At 46.1% G+C, this 20654-nt stretch overlaps 1 protein-coding gene across 6 annotated transcripts in view; it reads left to right on the top strand.

The window, feature by feature from the left end:
• Ehmt1 (euchromatic histone lysine methyltransferase 1) overlaps positions 1–19990 on the top strand; it is a 137898-nt gene extending 117908 nt beyond the window's left edge. For all 6 annotated transcript variants that reach the window (XM_051166800.1, XM_051166802.1, XM_051166804.1 and 3 more), the window contains 9 exons: positions 1500–1654; positions 2540–2707; positions 2894–3038; positions 3903–3980; positions 5079–5194; positions 6070–6156; positions 6631–6709; positions 18455–18630; positions 18811–19990. In XM_051166800.1, coding sequence (XP_051022757.1) covers positions 1500–1654; positions 2540–2707; positions 2894–3038; positions 3903–3980; positions 5079–5194; positions 6070–6156; positions 6631–6709; positions 18455–18630; positions 18811–18991 — 1185 coding nt within the window. In that variant the 3' untranslated portion in view covers positions 18992–19990. The remainder of the gene's footprint in view (positions 1–1499; positions 1655–2539; positions 2708–2893; positions 3039–3902; positions 3981–5078; positions 5195–6069; positions 6157–6630; positions 6710–18454; positions 18631–18810) is intronic.
• The last annotated feature ends 664 nt before the right edge of the window (positions 19991–20654 follow it).

The raw sequence follows: 20654 nt of genomic DNA, 5'->3' as shown, positions 1-20654 counted from the left end.
TAAATAAATCTTTAAAAAATGTATATAGATTTCAACTTTAAAAAAAAAAAAAAAACCTTATTAGTGTTGCAGTCCAGAGGAGAAACCAGAAGCACTCAATAAATTAAAGCACTAAATTATGCAGTGAGCTGCCCATTCAATGGAAGGAAAACCTCTAAGGCTTTCTAATGTGTAGACTGTAGTTGCAGGCCCAGTTGAGGTGAGCCCTCAGAGGGATGGGGAGTATAAGTCGACAGGGGCTTGCTGCCATTGTGTCCTGACATGAGAATATAGTATTATTCCATGAGTTCTTAAAAGTGTGTGTATGTGTTTGTCCATGCATGTGTGTGTGCAGTCCAGAGTCCTGAAGATGTTAGATTCCTCAGAGCTGGACCTTCAGTCATTTGTAGATGCCTTGCTTGCTCTGTGGGTGATAGGAGCCAAACTCCAGTCCTCCTGATAAAGCAACATAGTGCTCTTAGTCATTGAGGCATCTCTTCAGCTCCTGCCTTTTGAAAAAAAAATTTTTTTTTTTTTTTTGAGAATGTCAAAATTCTCAATTTGATTATATTGACTACCTGACTTCTCCAGGTTCACTTCTTACCTCTTTACTTCTTTCCAACTTAATGTCCTCAATTTTTAAAAAAATAACCTACCAATTTCAGTTGTGCTGCCATCACTGTCTTGTGAATTGTGGATGCCTTACCAGGGGCCATATCCTTAATAAAAGTGACTCATCTCTAGAAATCATCAATTGTCAATATTTTCTTACTTTTCTTCACCTTTATGTGAGTTTTGGGGATCAAACTTAGGTCATTAAATGCTTTTGCTTTTAAAAACAATAAGAAAGCCAGTTGCGATGGTTCATGCCTATAATTCCATCACTTGAGAGGCAGAGGCAGGGGCAGGAGGATCTCTGAGTTCCAGGTTAGCCTGGTCTACAAAGCGAGTCCAGGACAGACAAGGCTACAGAGAGAACCCTGTCTCGAGAAACAAAACAAAACAAAAAAAGAAGAGTTTATTACTTGTTAGGTTTTAACAATCCCATTCAAGTTGGTACAATTCTGAATTTCAATTCTATTTTCAAAATACGTAGTTATATTACTTTTTCCCCTTAGTTTTTTTGTTTGTTGGTTGGTTTTTGTTTTTTTTGTGTGTGTGTGTGTGTGTGTGTTGGATTCCCTGGAACTGGAGTTATAGCTATCCAATATGCGTGCTGGGAACCAAACTCAGGTCTCCTGGTCTTTTGCAAGAGAAGCAAGTGGCCTTAACCATTGACCATCTCCCCATATGTAATACTTCCCAGGTAATTATATTATTTCTACAATGAAAAACAAAATAAATAAACCCTTCAGTTTAGGTAGGAATTTTGTTGTCGGTGAAGCTACCCTTCTCCAGTGTAACCTGTGCGAGGAGTAACCGCTGTAATGCAAGTACAGAAGCAGTTTCTGCCTGATCCCAGCATTGTGTTCTCAGCCAGAAACCATCTTCACTGGGCTCTCAATTTTCTCTCTGTGCAGGAGGAGAACATTTGCCTGCACTGGGCAGCGTTTTCAGGCTGTGTGGACATAGCTGAAATACTTCTGGCGGCCAAGTGTGACCTGCATGCCGTGAATATCCACGGAGACTCGCCCCTGCACATTGCAGCCAGGGAGAATCGATACGACTGTGTTGTGTGAGTGCAGCCCGATGCCAGTGTGGCTCCTGCTGCCAGGCTCCTCACAGTGCTTGCTAAGTGGCTGTGTCCACGTTCTTACCTAGACCAGATGCAACATAGGTGGAGAAGTGCCTTTCCCATTTGACATCTCAGACTAGTTATGATGCCCTTTGGGCTCATAGTTGTCAAAGAAAATAGAAACAAACAAAAAAACAAACAAAAAGAAGCCCACCCAAATTCTTAGTTGAATCTTGACAAAGTCTCAGACCCAATAGTGTGGAGACAATTTGACTCACAGGTTCTGGGAAAACTGGGTACTATTTGTACTTCCCCCTTGGGTAGAAATGCTGGCTGGTTAGGGTCCTTTTAAACAGGAAGGCCTTTTTATAGCTCTTCCACCTACCACCAATGGTCTTTGTGGTGTAGCATCTCTGCCACATTCCTTTGGAAGGAGAAGGAGGGCAGTGATGGCTCTCATGAGCAGGCAGCTCTTTCCCTCACCTGGGAGATGAAGTGGCTTTGTGGCCCTTGCAGCTCTCTAGGCCAGGTGTGGCAGCCCATTGTTACCTTCATCAGGCAGATGTGCCGTGCTGCCCTTCTGCACACCCCAAACCCTTGTCTCCATATCCTTTCCCTTTACCCTGAAAGGCAAATTGAGAACAAATTCTAAGAAAAATGAAACATTCCTAGCTAATGCACACATGTACAGGTGAGAAACCCGATGCCTCATTGTAAGTATTGGGGGAATCAGATGTGCTCCTGGGGAGGCGTGGCTTGTTCCAGAGTCACTGAACTAGCAGGTTGGATGCTACATGACAGATAGCCAGTCATTTTATGGATATTAACTGTGTCTCTTCTAAATTCAGATCTGGAAGTTTAGTTGCCTTACATTTTCCCTTTTAGCCTCTTTCTTTCTCGGGATTCAGATGTTACTTTGAAAAACAAGGAAGGAGAGACTCCCTTGCAGTGTGCAAGTCTCAATTCCCAGGTGTGGAGTGCACTGCAGATGAGCAAAGCACTGCGGGACTCAGCCCCCGACAAGCCAGTTGCTGTTGAGAAGACAGTGAGCAGGTGAGAAGATTCTAAGACTGAGATGATTCTAGCAAACCGTTTACAGGTGGGCTGGAAGAGATTGGGGCAAGCACTTCTGAAGTCCAGCCCCCAGGATCCAGCCTCGTGTGGGTACTGGTTGGCAGCTGTGTCTCCCATAGGGCAGAATCTGAAATACACAAGTAACATCTCCCTTTTCCTGTGCAGAGACATTGCTCGAGGGTATGAACGCATTCCCATCCCCTGTGTCAATGCTGTGGATAGTGAGCTATGTCCCATCAACTATAAGTATGTCTCCCAGAACTGCGTGACATCCCCCATGAACATTGACAGGAACATCACTCATTTGCAGGTTGGTGGGAAGAAAGGGTGGCGAGTCCCTAGAACTGGGTCCTAGAACTTAGCACCATTCTGAAAGAAGGCCTGTGGAAGCTTCCCAGGAGATCCTGTTCTCTCTGAACTTGCCTCCCAGGAAAGAGGTGGAAGAAAGATCTCCAGTCAGGCGGACACTGGTTCTCCTTTCGTCCTTTAAAAGCCTATTAAAGGCCCTAAGTGTTTGCTGATCAGTGGTTGCTCAGAACCTTGGTATTGCTCCATTCTTGAGTCATGAGCAAGAGGGTCCATGCAGGTCTAAGAAGTGACCACTGCATGCTCTTGGGTCCTGGCAGCTGCAACCCAACAAACAACTTTCCTACCTTTTTTACTTTTTCTTGGCTAAAATCAGACTTTAAAAGGATTTTTCTAGGCTGTGCTTATCAGAATCCCCTAGTTCTCACTAGATGATCTGTAGAAGCCTTAGCTCGATTGTGAGTTGTCCTCTTTCAAACTGAGGAGTTGGTGGGCTTGGTGGTGCACGCCTTTAATCCCAGCACTCAGGAGACAGAGGCAGGAGAATCTCTGTGAGTTCAAGGCCAGCCTGATCTACAAAGTGAGTCCAGGACAGCCAAAGTTACACAGAGAAACCCTGTCTTGAAAACAACAACAACAAAAAACCCCAAAACTGTGTGGCTTTGAGTACAGTAGGTGTTTTAACTCCCTGTAGGCTATACCCATCTAAACTCCCACCGGCTCCCTCCAACATGGTGCGCTTCCCTCAGTGTGTCTCCTAAGAGAGCCTATGGCAAGTTAAAGGCAGTTGGTGGGGACACTAAGGAGGGAGGGGTTAGGGTAGCAGGAATGTGCTATGTGTCTGACGTGCTGTGCACTCTGTTCTCAGTACTGCGTGTGCGTAGATGACTGCTCTTCCAGCACCTGCATGTGTGGCCAGCTCAGCATGCGCTGTTGGTATGATAAGGTGAGGAAGCACATTTGCTGCACATGTGCTTATGTGGTAAGTTCTGTGAAATTGAGTCTGTGAGCATGTGTCCTAGTGACTTTGGGACAGTTGCAGTGAGCTGGTTATGGAAAACAAGTAAGAGGAGGTGAGAGGCTGACCACACGGGGCTATTCCAAGCACACTGTGGGGCTAAGGTGTAGGTTCACAGAGTCCTGGGGCTGGAGCCTATGTCCTTTTTCACTGCCTGGCATAGCCATAGGAGGAAACTTCTTTGTTGCTTTTGTTTGGGGAGCCCTGCCATAGGTCTAACATACGGTTGTCTAAAGAGTTGCTTAGTAGAAAGACTGGGCCAGGGCCTGGGCTGTATGGAGTATTACTGGGTACAGCGGCCTGAGCTGAGGGTCGTAGGGTTTCAGGTAACTGGCAGTGCTAGTGGGAGGGTGCGGGAGGGCAGAGCTTGGGGCCCAGGATGTAGCTCAGGGACAGAGTGAGCGGGGAGAGCAGGTGCATATTCTTCATTTCAGTTCAGAGGTCATGGATGCTGGGATGTTCTTAGTGAAGAGAAAGCAGGCTGCAAAGGAGATTGGAGTGCTTGTCATCCGAATGAGAGGACAGCACAAATAAGAGCTGCGCTTGGGATGAGCGTGGCCTGGCCGGTGTCAGTTAGGACCGGAATATGGTCTGTGCTGGGGCTTACCAGTTAGGAGTATCCTGATCAAAGTCCTAGTTATGCAGAAGATAACCTAAAGTCCCAGGTATGGTCCTAGTGTCACCTGTGGATGGACTTGAGTTGAAGAAAGGAAGGGTATGTGCCTGGGTTCTCCAGGAGCAGCCAGAAGCTGCCATCTACTTGAGACAGGGCAGGGCAGGAGGGTTGGGAGAACAGCATAACCTGACAGGAACTGAAGGTGATTTCCCAAGAGGCCCTCAAACCTGTCTCATACCCAGTGAAGTTGCCATTCAAACTACAGATGTGGAGCACAACCCTGTTATTCCCCCAGCTATTAAAGTCTATCCATAAACCATTGTGTTTGTGTGTATTTGAAGCTAGGGTGGGCACTTTGTAAAATGAATGCTGGCTGACATCTGCTGCCCCTTGTGGCCATCTCTTAACAGGATGGCCGACTTCTGCCTGAGTTTAACATGGCAGAACCACCGTTGATCTTCGAATGCAATCATGCCTGCTCATGCTGGAGGAACTGCCGCAATCGTGTGGTGCAAAATGGTCTCAGGTGAGGAATATAGTTGCCTTGGGTCACACTAGGCCAGAAGCCTGTATATTTGTGGGTAAAACCAATGTCATGGGGGAAGGCATGTGTTTGTGTATAAACAACCAGCCAAGTTAGGCTGGCCTAGGTATGAGTAGGCTTGTTTCATTTGGTTTTAGTGCTTGAATCTTTTCTATTCAATGTTAGAAAAAGCCAGCCAACATTGAGATTGGTGGTGTTTGATGGCTTTTCTCAGACTATTGTGTTCCCCTTCCTGGTGCTTGGCACCCCCTCTTTGTCCTGTGCCTCCTGTGTCACAGCCAGAATCAGGTATTTAAGTATTGGTAGCTGTGGTCCATTCATAGTGCACCAAGGACAGAGTACATGTACTTTCTGCCTGTACCCCTTCACCATATTTACAAATGAGCCAATGGATGGGCATAATCTGAGAGTGCCTTGAAGAGCGGGTGACTTCCTTAAGCATGGTCTACCTAGAGCACACCGCACACCCAACCTATAGGAGACTGCCTGGCTGCTTGTTGCTGGCACACTCCTTGAGTAATAGAATGGCAGCAGTCTAGGTTCTAGTGGAAGCAGTTTTGTGGAATAAATACCTTTAGTCTGCTGCTTTTTGGATTCGGCCAGCTACAGTTGAGGAAAGCAAGGCTGCTACACTTCGTGCTTCGACCATCTGAGTCCTGGGCTCCCAGCTTCCAGTGCGTGGTGCTGGGTCTGCCAAGTACTAGAGTTGCTTTCTGTCACCTGCAGGGTTGTAATATTCCTTGACTTGGAACATGCATACTTTTTCTCTGTTTGCTTATCTCACTCATTTCAGAATGGATACAGCTGGTTTGCTGACCAGCAAATACATGTCCACTTCCCCTCTACCTGTTTTCCAGGGCAAGGCTGCAGCTTTATCGGACACAGGACATGGGCTGGGGTGTGCGTTCCCTCCAGGATATCCCACTGGGCACCTTTGTCTGCGAGTAAGTGGGTTCCCAGAGTCCCACAGCTCTGTCAATTGTGTTTTTTATTTGTTTGTTTTCATTTCTGTGACTCCTCATGCATGTTTGTGCTCTAACATGCCCCCAGGAGCATATGATTCACTGTCATGCAGAACTGGGGTACAAGGCAGTGGAGGTATTATTGATGCACCAGTTCTTCAAGCAGCAGCCCACAGGCTCTCGATGCCAGGCTTGTGCTGCCAGCCCTAGGCTTGTGCTCAGGTTTTCTACTTTAGTCATTCGCTAAAGGTGTTAGCTTCAGAGCCCTGCACAGCACTAGTATCTTTGGTAGGCCATCCTTGATCCTCCCCTTACACTGTAGACACAAGGGGCCAGATGCACATACCAGCCTAGCCCATTCAGCTTTTCCAGAGAGTCCTGTGTCTGCCTCCTTCTCTGGCACTGCTCCTAGTCTGGGGACACAGAAGTGAGAGAGGCCTTCCCTTTTCTCTGCAGGTATGTAGGTGAGCTGATTTCGGACTCTGAAGCTGATGTTCGGGAAGAGGACTCTTACCTCTTTGATCTTGACAATAAGGTAATGTGTTGTGAACGCCAAAGCATATGAACAAATGATTGCAAAATGTAAAATTTGGGACAGTTTGTTTTGGCGGACTCTGGAAAGTGGCTGACATAGGGAAGCTAGCTCTGGACTCAGGCTGATGAGCACGCTGCTGTCAGTGGGCGTAGGTTCATTGCAGGTCTGTTAAGTTTACCCACATAGTTCTGGGCTCAGGCACCTAACTTGGGAAGGTCGTCATGCAGGCCAGCTACCTCAAGAAAGTAGCTGCGTGGGACACCTCGCTGTGGCTCCGCCCTGCCCAGGCTGGTTCCCTGAGCCTGAGCAGGAGGAACAGCTCATGGAGCTGTACAGGAAGCAGCAGGAGACCCGGAAGCGCCAGCTGTCGACCTCAGGGGACTAATGTTCTAGATCAGGAGAGAAAAGAGGCCTAGACTTGCTCAGCTTCAGGAATCTGGTTTCCAGTGGTTTCTGGGACAGTCAAAAGGTGGCTAACACCACCTCAGCCCATCACTCTTTCTGAATTCAAGAGTTGCTCTTTAAAAACTTCTTAAAAGTGGGTGTGGTGGCACCCAGCTTTAATCCTAGTACATGGGAGCAGAGACGGAGGTCCTTGTGAGCTTGAAGCAGTCAGGCTTAAGTTGTGCGACCCTGTTTAAAATAAGTAAATAGTAAGTAAGTACTTCCTAAAGCTCACAGTCTGTGCTAGTGGGTAAGGGAATAAAGGATTTCTAATCTCTTAACTGTAGCCACCGATTATGGAATCAGTGTTACCTGAGAGAACAGGGCCACTCTGATCCCAAGCTCTGATTCTTGAAGTTGCCTAAGAAGTTAGCATTTGTGAAGCAAGATTTCTGTTATAAACAGCTGTGGGGACTGGAAAGATAGTGTAGCAGTTAAGAACACTGCCTTATATTCCAGAAGGCCTGGCTTCAGTTCCCACACCCATATGGCAACTCACAGTTATAACTCTAGTCCCAGGGGAATCTGATGTCTCTTGGCCTCCATTGGTTCCAGGGACTCACATGGTGCAGAGACATGTATGCAGGCGAAACACCCCGTACACATGGGGCAGGGGGGACACCAAACAAACCAACCACAAAACCCAGGTGTGATGGTACATGCTAGAGGTAGAGTCTATGAAACTGAAAGTTCAGCTCTTGTCCTTGTTCTCTTGTCCTCAGTCTAGTCCAGGCCAGCCTGGAATACATAACAACACCACCCCACCACCACCACACAAACACATAAAAAACATGTTTCTCAAGCTCAAGAGTATGACAACCATGTCAATATCTGGGTTCTGGTAGGTTTTATCTTCCTATGTGTTTGTGCATGCAAACCAGGCAGGGGTGATTATGAGAGCTCCGCAGTTGCAGGTGTGGATGCATGTCCTGTATGCATGTCATCCTTTCTGGGTATTGCAGGTTTCTCCTTCCTTCTTCAGTGAGATTTATCTTCCCCTTCTTTTTGAGACAGGGTTTCTCTGTGTAGACCTGGCTGTCCTGGGCTCGCTTTGTAGACTAGCCTGGTCTGGAACTCACAGAGATCCACTTGCCTCTTCCTCCCAAGTGCTGGGATTACAGACATGTGCCACCACACCTGTTTTAATGAGAGATCTTTTGTGTGTGTGTGTGTGTGCGCGCGCGCGCTCTTTCTTTCCTTTTTTTAGACAGGGTTTCTCTGTGTGTAACCGTAGCTGTCCTGGAACTCTCTCTGTAAACCAGTCTGGGCTCGATGGAACTCAGAGATCTGTTTGCCTTTGCTTCCCAAGGGCTGGGATTAAAAGTGTGAACCACCACCGCTTGGCTTCTTTTTTGTTGTTCATGGTAGTATGGTTAAAAATCTTTTAGTTACATACTCTGCGGACTTTATAGCATCTTACTTAGGTTTTTATAAAACACAAATATTTCCAGCAATTGATTTGCCTTTAAGTTTGGGGATGCACTGAATGGACGGCAGTCACCTATGACAGTGGTGATCTTTACTGTATAGTCTGATACAAGCTCTAACATGGTTAAAGATGTATATTTTAAAACTACTAGTTTTCCAAAGAGGGTTCACCATTTCACGTTCCTGACAAGAACAAAGAAGATGCTTTTTTTTTTTTTTTTTAAGAAGATGCTTTTTAAAAAGTGTATCAGTTGTGTTGTGTGGTGTGTGTGCGTGCGCGTGTGTGCGTCCAGTTTGCAGTAGTCAGTTTTCTTATTTAACCTTGTGGGTCAGGGGATCGAGCTCATGTTGTCAGGCTTGGCAACAATGTCTTTCTCCACAGAGCGATCTCACTGGCCCAGCACTATTTTATTTTAAAAAGTTTTATATGCACCCACATGTTCTAAGTATATTTATTTGTTACTTTAGTTTTTGTTTTTGCGATAGGTCTCACAGTGTAGCCTTGGTCTGGAACTTGGCGCGTAGAGCAGGCTTGTCTCAGCTTGTAGTGCTTGCTCCTCCTGCCTCGGCTTCCAAAGTGCTTAAGTTACAGGTAATAGCACCACGCTGGCTCCAGGCACTGTTGTGTATCTTTTGATCTGTCCGTGTGCACATGCATCTGTCGATGTATATGTCAGTTTTGGTCTCTCTATGTAGGCCAAAGTAGTACTAAACTTCTTTTCTGCTTCTATTTCCCAAGATCCCAAGCACAGGCCACCATGCTTGATTTATGCAGTATAATTTTAATTCACATTTTCTTGATGGTTAATAATATTGAGTAACTTCTTTTGTGTGTGTCTCTTAGACATCCTTATATCCTCTGTGGATTTGCGTTGCTGCTTTATTTATTGTTGTTATTGTAGTAGCAGCAGCAATAGCAGCAGCAGTGGGCGGTGGCAGTGTTCCTTGTTTAACAGCCCTGGGGGTCCTGGAACTCCCCCCCCAGGTGTCAACTGTATTGCCCTCAGACTCACCGAGATCTGCTTCCCTGTGCTACCTGAGTGCTGAGATTAAAGGTGTATTCCACCATGTCTGTCCTGCCTTACTCTATTAGACAGTCTTTTGCTGAAATGTAGCTCACTGATTGGCTAGGCTTGCTGGCCAGCAGATCCCTGCGGTCTTTCTCGCAGGTTCAGGATTGTGGCTGTGCACGGCCACGTCAGTTTTTCCTTGGGCACTGGCGCTCTGCACATGCACAGCATGCTTTTACCCACTGAGCCATCTCTGTAGTTCCTGCCAGATTTTTTGAAAAAATAGCTTTTGTTTTACTTTTTTTATGTGTGTGATATATTTTGTCTGTGTGTATGTATGTTCGTCATATCTGTGCCTAGTGCTCACAGAGGCCGGAAGAGGGCCTCAGAGCCCATGAAACTGAAGTCACAGATAGTTGTAAGCCACCATGTGGGCACTGGGAACCAGTCCTGCGTCCTTTGAAAGAACAACCAGCACTCTTAACTGCTCAGCATTCTCCAGCCAGATGTTTTTAATGTTGAATCCATTCTGCCTTGAGCCTCTGTCTCCCCTACGATCATAAAGCTTTCCTACCATGTCTTTCTATAGAAACTGTGTTTGGATCTGTTCCTGCTTTGAGTCAACCTGGCTGAGTGGTCTGAGGAGAGAGCTGGGCTTGTTTCTATCTGTGAGGATTTGTAGTCACCCAGGCACTGCCAGACAGGAACTGCTTCTCGCTTACATACTCCTGTCTATGTCTGGAACATGTTTTGTTCCCTGTTTGATTTCTGACTCTCACACCGGTGCCATCCTCTTGGTGACAGAGTTCCCCTGGTGGCCGTTGCCACCTACATGACTATTAGTCCTCAGACTGTTCTTTTCATGATTTTGTTAGTGCTTGGAACTTTGGGTTCCCAGGTGAACCTGACAGTCAGCGGGCGTGCCTGCCTATCTGCAGCTCTGGAGTCTTGGCTGGGCGTTACACTGAATCCTGTTTGCTCAGGCATGTGACGCAGAACTACAGGTGTCCAGACTTTAGGTCTTTAACATCCCTTTCTACAGAACCTCACTGTTCAGTAAATAGGTCTTACACATGAATGTTAAAGCAATATTGCCTATAGTTTTATTTCTCAACTGATTGTGGGTAGTACTTTGAAGTTTTTGTTTTTGTTTTTTTTTTTTGTTTTTTTTTTTTAATATTAGTGAGTTACTGGTTAGGATTTGTTGCATAAGCAAGTATGTGCTATATGAATAATGATAGTTTAATTTGTCCTTTCCAGGCTGTGTAATTTTTACCTTTTGTCCCTTTAGTACACGGTTAGAGGTGAAACATTTAACCTTCCCCATCCGGGCATGTGAGTGCAGGAGTCTTGTGAGTGCTCACATGTCGTCACAATTTCCTAGCAGGGTCATCCCCTCATTCCTTGGCTGTGGGATGAGGCCAGTGTCCAGGGCTTTTTTTTAGCCCCTGGAAGCAGACAGAGTACCAGCCTTTTCCATGTTCCTTTCATCACTTGCTGTGTGTGACCATCTTTATCAGCTCCTGCCATTACATTTCTTATCTTTTTTTTTCTTTTTTAAAGATTTAAAAGATTATATTATGTATCAGATCACATTACAGATGGTTGTGAGCCACCATGTGTTGTTGGGAATTGAACTCAGGACCTCTGGGAGAGCAGGCAGTGCTCTTAACCACTGAGCCATCTCTACTCGCATTTCTTGTCTTAAGGACTACTGTGTCCGTGGTTCTTGTTCATTCAGAGGACATAAAAGTTGTGAGTATACCAATGCCTTCTGTTTCTGAGATCTACTCAGACCAAACCCCAGAATGTGTCCACCTTAGCACCATGTGTGCTGCCACATGTACTGTCCCTCACCAGAACCTACCAACACTTATTTTTTTTTTTGCCTGTTCAGATCCCTGGGCACAGGATTCCTGATGTCCCTTCAAGTGCGCTATGTCCTGTGGTCATGCTGAGGTCTATGTATCCTTATCAGAGAACCTCAGGACAAACTGTACATATATAAGAAGGAGTCAGCAATCCCCTGAGGACTCTGACAGGCTCCAAGCAGGAGACATGGGCTGCACGAGTCTATTCAAAGGAGGTATGGCAGCTCACACTACCCTGTTCTGGAAAAGATGGGCATTAACAGCAGTGGCATCAAGTTGGTATGCTGGAGCCAGAGTTAGGGATAGAAAACTGCTTGTTCCAATGACAGAGCTCTTTATCCCTGAGTCCTATAGCTCGTGCTTGTGGCCTCTGAGTTTCTGAGCTGAGTATTGCTTAGTGACCAGACATGTTTCATTGGCCTCATCCTTCAGTTTGCAATAAAGAATCCAGGCATGGAGAACAACTCCTTTGAGAAGCCCAACGGTGGCTCTCCAAGCTGGGGTAGCCTCTGAGGGTTCTGGCCAGTGAGTGTACACTTGACAGTTGCAGCAGTTCTCCGGGTCATGCTGAGGCTCTTTCTTAGAGCAATGACAGTGTGCTTATAAGGGGTGACCACAGTTACAAGCTTTTCCGAGTTGAAGGATCATTTTAAAATATGGCACTAGTCATGTCTAGGCTTATAGTTCTGGACAGAAATATCTCTTGATGATAATAATAGCCTCTGGAGTCCTGCCCAGTACCAAAGGCATGCAGGCTCCCAGCCAGCCTCTCTGGGTCCTTGAGACACTGGCCTCCCCTCTGGGCTGATGTGGATGCTTTGTGCTCTGTTAGGTACTGTGAAACTCCAGTGAACGAAACTGGCTCTGTGCAGCAGTAAAGGGATGTCCAGTAACTGCACTAGCCCCTGTGGGTCTGCTACAACACGGCTGCTTGGAAATAGCCAGATTCCTCTTGCTGCTGAGCAAGCATAGCCTTTCTGTCCCCGTTAGGCCTACTTTATTCTTCTTTCATTTCTCCTACTTTGTATTGTAGGAGTTTTGCTCCCACCTACGATATTACTGGCCTTACTTTACTCTGCTGCCCTCTTCCAATTTATTTTATTTTATTTTTTAAAGGTTTATTTATTTATTGCATATGAGTGCTTTATCTGCAGAAGAGGGCACCAGATCTCATTATAGATGGTTTTTGAGCCACCATGTGGTTGCTGGGAATTGAACTCAGGACCTCTGGACGAGCAGGCAGCGCTCTTAACCTCTGAGCCATCTCTCCAGCGGCCCCCCGTCCCCTGTGCCCATTTCCAATTTAAAAGAGGTCTTTCATCTAGATAAAAGAAAGGGCAGACAAGGAAAAAGAAGAAAAAGCATTTACTGGCTGCCATTTCTTGGGGGTATTTCCTACAGTTATGGCACCCACTTTTTTATATGTGCTATGGAATGTGCTGACCTGCAGAAGAATAAAGATGACCAGAGGTAGGGCCCATGCGACCACCAGATTTAGCATGGTCTTGCTTAACTTCTTTCTTTCCTTCCTTCCTTCCTTCCTTCTTTCTTTCTTTCTTTCTCCCCCCCCCCCCCATGGGATGTTAAAAATAAGCAAAACATCTCACTCCATTCAACCAATGTGTATCTTTGTGTAATGCCATTTTCATAAACAGCTGCGGCATTGTAATCACACCCAATCTACACAAGGTAGTAGTTGTCTGGCGCCAGCTTTCTCATGCCTATCTCCAGTTCCTAAGTACCTTTGCATTGAGCAGGTTCCCAGAGCCAGTCAGGGCTGAGCTCACACTTGCTGCATCCAGGGAGAGCAGCATTCCCAAGGACTTGGCACCTCATCTGCTGAAGACACCAGTCACTGCCCTGCAGAAGTCCCACCATATGGACATGTCTGTTCCCAGATGTTACTACACTTGTTTCCTGAGGTCCAGTGACACCCGTGCTCATGGCACTATAGACCCAATTCTTAAAGGAACTTTGTGGTAGTTTTGAGCCTTGGCTACTCCTCTCTTACCTGGCAATCTTGTACCACTAGGGACTTCTGTTTTGTTATTCACATTCATTTAAGGAAATTTTTACTTTGGGCTGTATTGGGGTTGGGGGGGGGTGCACACGCATGTGTGTAGGGATCCCAAACGTTGGTATGAGGTGCTCTTACTTTCCATCATAATTCTTGACTTGGCTAGACCGGGCTTATTGGCACAATGGCACAGCTCCATGTTTTCGCATGGGTGATAGGGACCTAAATTAAAATTCTCACTGTGCCTGACATTTTACTGACTGAGCCATCTCCACATCTCAGATTTGTGGTTTTTTTTTTTTAATTTATTTATTTATTTAAATGTTTCCCTGCCTGTATCCATCCATCTGCTCTTTCTTGGAAGAAGGCAGATACTCTGTCTTGTCCGTGTGTTTGCCGATTTCCAGAATGAAGCAGAGGTGAAAATTTTCCAGATGTGAAGGAAACTTGTTTCAATTTTTTTCCTTTTTGTGTGTTTTGAGATAGAATTTTACTATCTAGATTAGGATGGTCTTGAACTACTGGTCATCCTCCTGCCTCTGTCTCTCAAGTGCAAGAATTATACGTGTGTATCCACCCTTTTGTTTTGAATGTTTTTCTGTCTATCTCTCTTTTTTTTTTAATGCAGTAATGCAGTATGTTTTGATCAGTTACAGCCCTCTCTTTCTCTTGTTCGTTTCAAGACAAGGTTTCTCTTTGTAGCCTTGGCTATCATAGGCTCGCTTTGTAGACCAGGCTGGCCTCAAACTCATAGTGATCTACCTGCATCTAACTCCCTAATGCTGGGGTTACAGGTGTGTGCTGCCATGCCTGACTAGTTCAGCTGCCTTTAATGTGCACATTGCTCTTCTTTGGGGGCTCACAGATCACTTGTCTCTCACCTGTCTTGCTGTTTTCCGGCATCATTAGGTTTCCTGTGTTTACCCTAGCCTTATAGTGCAATCTCAGTTTTTAAGACCTTTGTGTCATTTTTGAGAATGGATTTCATAGAACAAAATCTTCTGCCAAGATATTCATTCATTTTTTTGTATGTATGAGTTTTGCCTGCATGTATTGTATTTCTGCGCACTGTGGGTGTACCTGGTACCCTTGGAGATCAGAAGAATGCGCCAGATCCCTTGGAACTAGAGTTGCTTTTAGTTGTGAACTGCCACTTGTGCGCTGGGAATCAACCAGGGTCCATAAAACAACAGCCAGTGTTCTTATCCACTGAATAAACCTGTCATCCTCCTTTGTGCCTCCCCCACCCCATGTTTTGTTAGTTTTGTTTTGCTGAGACAAGGCCTCACTCTGTAGCCCTATCTGGCCTGGAACTCACTATGAAGACCAGGCTGGCCCAGAGCTCACAGAGATCCATCCTTTCTGCCTTCTAAGGGATAGGGTAAAGTGTGCACCACCAAACCCAGCCACCGTGCTGAGACTTGTGTTTAACTATGAAGGCATAGCTGGACGTGTGGCCATAGGTTGTTCACTGCGCTGCTGCGGCTGAGAGCTGCCTCGTCTGACCTGTAGATAGATTGTTCCTTCTCTGCATCAAAGCAACCTGGCTGACGGTAGGACCGTATATTATATAGCACAGTTGCTGGGTATGTCCAGCTCTTCTGCAGCTATGTGGTCCTTAGGAAATATTCTACTGAGCACTTGAAGTATTGTAATTGTCTTTCTGTGCAGTTGCATTACCAGTTTGATATGCAGTTATGTTAATGTGTTAGTTAATTCAGATTTGGAAATTTCAGAATGTGTGGTTTTGTTAGGTATGCATGGTAGCACATGTGTCTGTACAGTCTCAGCGTGCTGAGCAGTCTGGGCTCACATAGTGAAATCTTCTCTCAAAATATTCTTTTTGGGGGGCTGGAGGGGGGAGGAGAGAGAATGAATATATATGAGTGTGGAGGTCAGAAGACAGCTTGCAGGTGTTGGTTCTTCCCACTAGATGTATTCAGGTGGCAGGTGCCTTTACCTTCAAACATTGAGGTTGGTTTCATCTTTGCTACTTTTACAACTGGCATCCGAATGAGTCATCCTGTGCAGTGATGTCCTGCTCCCCTCTGTAGAGGAGGGCTAAATAAATAGCTGGTAGATCTGCGTTAGATTCCCACTTAGTTCCTTTTCTTTGCCCAGACTTTGCACTTCTGTAGTGATTGCACTCTGGAGTTCTGCTCTGTTATGTTATGTGGAGCATGAGCAGCTTCTGTAAAGTGTCCCTGTGTGGCATTCGGCTGCCTTGGACTAGAGCCAGCTGACTTTTTAATCTTATTTGTTTGTACAGGTGTTTTTGTTTTTAGCTATTTTATTTGGGTCCTTATATCTACTGCCCCTCTCCACCCCAATCCCGTCCAACCCCTAGCACTATGTAGGCAAGAAAGAAGGTTAGAGGGGAGAGGGGACATAGACATCTTTAAAACTACTTCCTGTTGATCAGAGCTGTTGGGTTCCTAGGGGCAAGTCCAATCTTCCTCATCAGAATATCCAGCAATAGGAAACATAGCAACATGAACCAGTAGCAACAGCAGCAGCCACAGGCCCTCTCAGGGCTCTGCCATTTATAACCACTGCCGAGTCCCCAGAATTAAACTGTCTGCAGTGAGCAAAAATCTCACACCTGTTAGTGCTAAGAGGCACATCACAATCACCTGTTGTGAAGCAGCCTCTTACCTCATACCTGGGATTAAAACAAAGACATATTCCTAATATAACTAGGTTTTTTAAAGAAACCAAAATTCTCAGTACATGCATGTTTGTTTGTTTGTTTGTTGTGAGACAGGATCTTACTATGTAGCTTTGGCTGTCCTGAAACTTACTACTTAGACCAGGCTGACTTTAAACTCAGCAGAGATCTGCCTGCTACTGTTTCCTAAGTCCAGCTTGTTTGTTTTTTCAGGGGCGAGGAGGGTTAAAGATAGGGTTTCCCTTTGTAACACTGGCTGTCCTGGAACTTTGTAGAACAGTGTGGCCTCAAACTCAGAGATCAGCCTGCCTATGCCTCCTGAGCTCTGGAATTAAAGATGTGCACTACCACACCTGGTGCTCATTTGTTTTTGGCACTTTTTGTTTGTTAGGTTTTGTTTTGTTTTTTGAGACAGAGTTTCTCTGTGTCCTGGACACACTTTGTGTAGACCAGGCTGGCCTTGAACTCACAGAGATCTGCCTGCTTCTGCTTCCTGAGTACTGGGATTAAAGGCGTGTGCCACCATGTCTGTCTCATTTGTATTTTTTTTTTTAAGATTTATTATGTATACAGTGTTCTGGCGAGTACACCTGCTTGCCAGAAGAGGACACCAGATCTCATTACAGATGGTTATGAGCCATCATGTGGTCTCTGGGAGTTGAGCTCAGGACCTCTAGAAGAGCAAGACAGTGCTCTTAACCTCTGAGCCATCTCTCCAGCCCCTCATTTGTATTCTTTTTTTTTTTTTTTTTTTTTTTTCATTTTTTTTTTTCATTTTTTTTTTCATTTGTATTCTTAATGTTAACTGTTTTGTTCTTTTCTTTTTTAATATATATATTTATTTATTTATCTATCTGCATGTACTCCTGCATGCCAGAAGAGGGCACCAGATCTCATTATAGATGGTTGTGAGCCATCACGTGGTTGCTGGGAATTGAACTCAGGACCTTTGGAAGGGCAGTCAATGCTCTTAACCTCTGAGCCATCTCTCCAGCCCAACTGTTTTGTTCTTTTTCTCCAAAAGTGGGCATGTTGCTTTCTGTGTTTGTTTGTTTTATTTTGTTTTTGTTTTACATTAGCCCAGCTCTGAGCTTTGTCCAACTGTCTGCTTGATGTCTGCTTTCAATATGGACCAGGTCACCCAGAAGTTTCAGTGACTAGACTTTGGCACCCACCCCAGAAGCCCAAGGACTCTCCCCCTGTGGGCTCCACAGCTCTGAGTACCTTTACGTGTGCAGAAGCTGTTGAGAGCTGTTTTCTTCGGTGCTAGGTTTACCTGTGGCTTCCTAGGCTGTCACCACACAAGTAGAGTCTCAAAACTTAACATCCAAGTCTCTCAGATTACGGTCTGTGGCAGATGCAGGACATGGGTTGCTCTGTCTTTGATCTGGGTAGTTGATTGTGAATTCTCTCATAGGGCCTGTTCTTTGGAGATGGTACTGGAGTGCATCCATGTGCATATCATCACTGCTGTCTCCTGCAGGCCTTGGAGTCACAAGATGAAAGTTGTCAGATACCCACCTCAGACCCAAGCTTTCCTGTATTGGTTTGGGTTTGACCTTTGCCTTTGACATGGATGTGCGCGGGTATCTGCAGCAGGTTCTTGTTTGGCCTTACACTTCACAGAGTTGGGTCCTGTAAACACTTCATTGCAGCATACCTGGCTTTCCTCTCTAATCCTCTTCCCTTATGTACTGTCGCTGTGGAACAGTCAAGCCAAGCAGTGTGGCCAGTCCCAGACCTGCCTGGAGACCTCAACTGTCCATTTCATTCTGGCAGCTCCTTGCCATTATTTCCAGATCTTTATGCATGTCAGGCCTGCCCTCCGCAGCAAAGGCCTTCTTTGCCAGGTAGCACCCATCATACCACAGGAGTTTCCCTTCACACACAGGATCTCTGTTGGACAGCTGCTCAAACGGCTCAAGCGTTAGCACACCCCACTCAGCAACTCTTGATTCTACAGTCTCTCTCTGCTGAGAAACCACCATAGAATCTGCACAGTTGTCAGACAAGGACACTTACAACCCTGCTATTCTCTGTGTCCTAGGTTAGCATTGTCCTGCCTCTGGCCCTGCAGGATTTAGTGCAGCTTAGCCTGTGGCTCCCCTCAGGCTATGACAAAATCTGCTTTGATGATCCTTGAGTTATCACTGTGGGCCGCAAAAGAAAGTTCTTCAATCCTGGTAGAGCCACAACCCAGTTCCAGATTTTCAAGAGTACCATGCTGTTTTCTAGAGCTAGGACTCATGTCCTGGAGTGATTACTGGCTGTAGCCTATCATGGACCCTTTTGCTTTTCGCTCTAAAGGATGGAGAAGTGTACTGCATTGACGCTCGGTTCTACGGGAATGTCAGCCGGTTCATAAACCACCACTGCGAGCCCAACCTCGTGCCTGTGCGAGTATTCATGTCACACCAGGACCTTCGCTTTCCCAGGATCGCTTTCTTCAGTACCCGCCTGATCCAGGCTGGGGAGCAACTGGGGTATGTATGACCCCAGGCACAGTGTGACCCTGGCTGGGTGGGTGTGGCCCTTGCCTTCCCAGCCATGCATGTGCTTCCAACGCGGGGTTCTGGACCTAGCGGGACAGCTCAGGGGCACTTGGGATATCCCACCTGTTACCTGTGTCCTATATACAGAAGTGCTGAGTTCTACTCCCCCAGGTTCGACTACGGGGAACGCTTTTGGGACGTCAAGGGCAAGTTTTTCAGTTGCCGGTGTGGGTCTCCCAAGTGTCGGCATTCAAGCGCAGCCCTGGCCCAGCGGCAAGCCAGTGCAGCCCAGCAGGCTCAGGAGAATGGCCTTCCAGATACCAGCTCTGCAGCTGCTGCTGACCCCCTATGAACTGCCAAGGGCCAGTGGGACTCTCAGAATCAGATTCTGGTGACTGCAATTGAGAGGAGGGAACTCTGCACATGATGTCCAAGAGGAGCTGGAGGTGTGGACACCTCCCAGGAATGTTCTGGGCCTGAGGCGTTCATTCCGTTGGCCCAGTGCTCAGGCCAGAGCATGCCTCTGGTCCTGCACCTCAGAGACCCGGGACTCCATGTTGCATAACTTGTGAGTTACTGGTGGTGGCTCTGTCGCTGCAGTGTTTCCCGTTTTCCCTCTGGTCTCTGAGGCCCTTGCTCCACTGCCAGTTCTGTTTGTGTCCTGTCTGGTCAGGCTCCTGTAAGACTCTCACCAAGGCCACCGTCACCTACAAGCTGCTCCGTTAGACCTGCTGCCCACAGCCTGTGTTTCCGGCACCAGCTCCCATGTGCCACTGGAGGACACTAGCTCCCTTACAGCCTCGGAGAGTTTGGCTGACCCACCACACATTTTGATGAAATGTGGGTTTGCTTTTTAAAGAAATCCTATATCTAGCCCTATATATCAAGCCTCTTACTGGTGTTTCTTTGCGAGGAAGCAGGTTGGTATGTACAGGCGGACCCTGTACCGGCCCCAGCCAGTTCCGTTGACGCAGGCACCTTTTGTTGATTTCTAAGCCACATGCTATGATGATGAATAAACTCATTTGTTTTTTACCATTACTGAATATTAGGACAAACAAAGAATAAAAACACAAAACACAGACAACGGTGCTGAATCTGGTGTGGTTTCTACTCACCACATGAAAATAAACTATCAACTGTAAAAAGAGAACAAAATGATTTTAGAATAAAGTGCAGGAAAAACTTTTTTAAGATGTTAGTCTTGTAGTTGAATAAATTTGCCATCACCTTTTGTGTGATGGCCCGGCAGGTCACGTACTTTTTTTTGGCATATACCTTTCTAAATACTGTAATTAGTGCAGCGACAGTGCGGTTTTTTTGTGTGACTAAAACATTCATAATGCAGTCATGTTTATTTTTTTCTGTTAAAATGTTTTTGACAGTTTTAAGAGCAGTCTTTTGGCTCAGACCATTTCTTGTTCTGTTTTCAATGAAATCAATAAAAAAAAAAGTACTTTAAATGGAGTTTTCATTATGACACATTCTTTCTCCTGGTTTCTGCAAATCCCTAGCCCTTCTGCTGTGGGGGCTAATACGTGGGTTTCTGGAATTCAGCCAGGCCCATAGCTACACCCAAGGCTGGAGGGCTGTCCGTGTCCATGTTTGTCCATGTGTTCAGTGTGAGAACCATTCTGAAGGAGCAGGTCTCTTGGCCTGGAAGCCCCTACTAACTAATGAGAACGCTTCTGCAGTATAGACTTTCTGCCTAGCTAGTGAGCTGCCGCCACACACTCTTTGGTATGTGTGTGTTGGGGTGGAGGCTGTCATCGTTGGGACACAGTGAGTGTGGAGGGGAAAAGCTTTTTCTCCTCCCTGTGGACAAGTGATGCCTGCATTCTTCCACAGGGAGCCTAGACAAACCAACACCTCCATGCTTTGTGGAGGTCTGGCTTCGCTCACTACAAGAGAGCTTGTAAACTGAAAAATTGATCAAAGGCTTTATCTTCCAGTGCATGGAGTCACTCAGGCCTTTTCTAGTAGGAAGACAACCATTTCTCTTTACAGATACTCAA

The sequence above is a fragment of the Acomys russatus genome, chromosome 24 (assembly GCF_903995435.1).
Source record: "Acomys russatus chromosome 24, mAcoRus1.1, whole genome shotgun sequence".
In the NCBI taxonomy this organism is placed as follows: Eukaryota; Metazoa; Chordata; class Mammalia; order Rodentia; family Muridae; genus Acomys; species Acomys russatus.
This window is presented reverse-complemented; position numbering and strand designations above follow the sequence as displayed.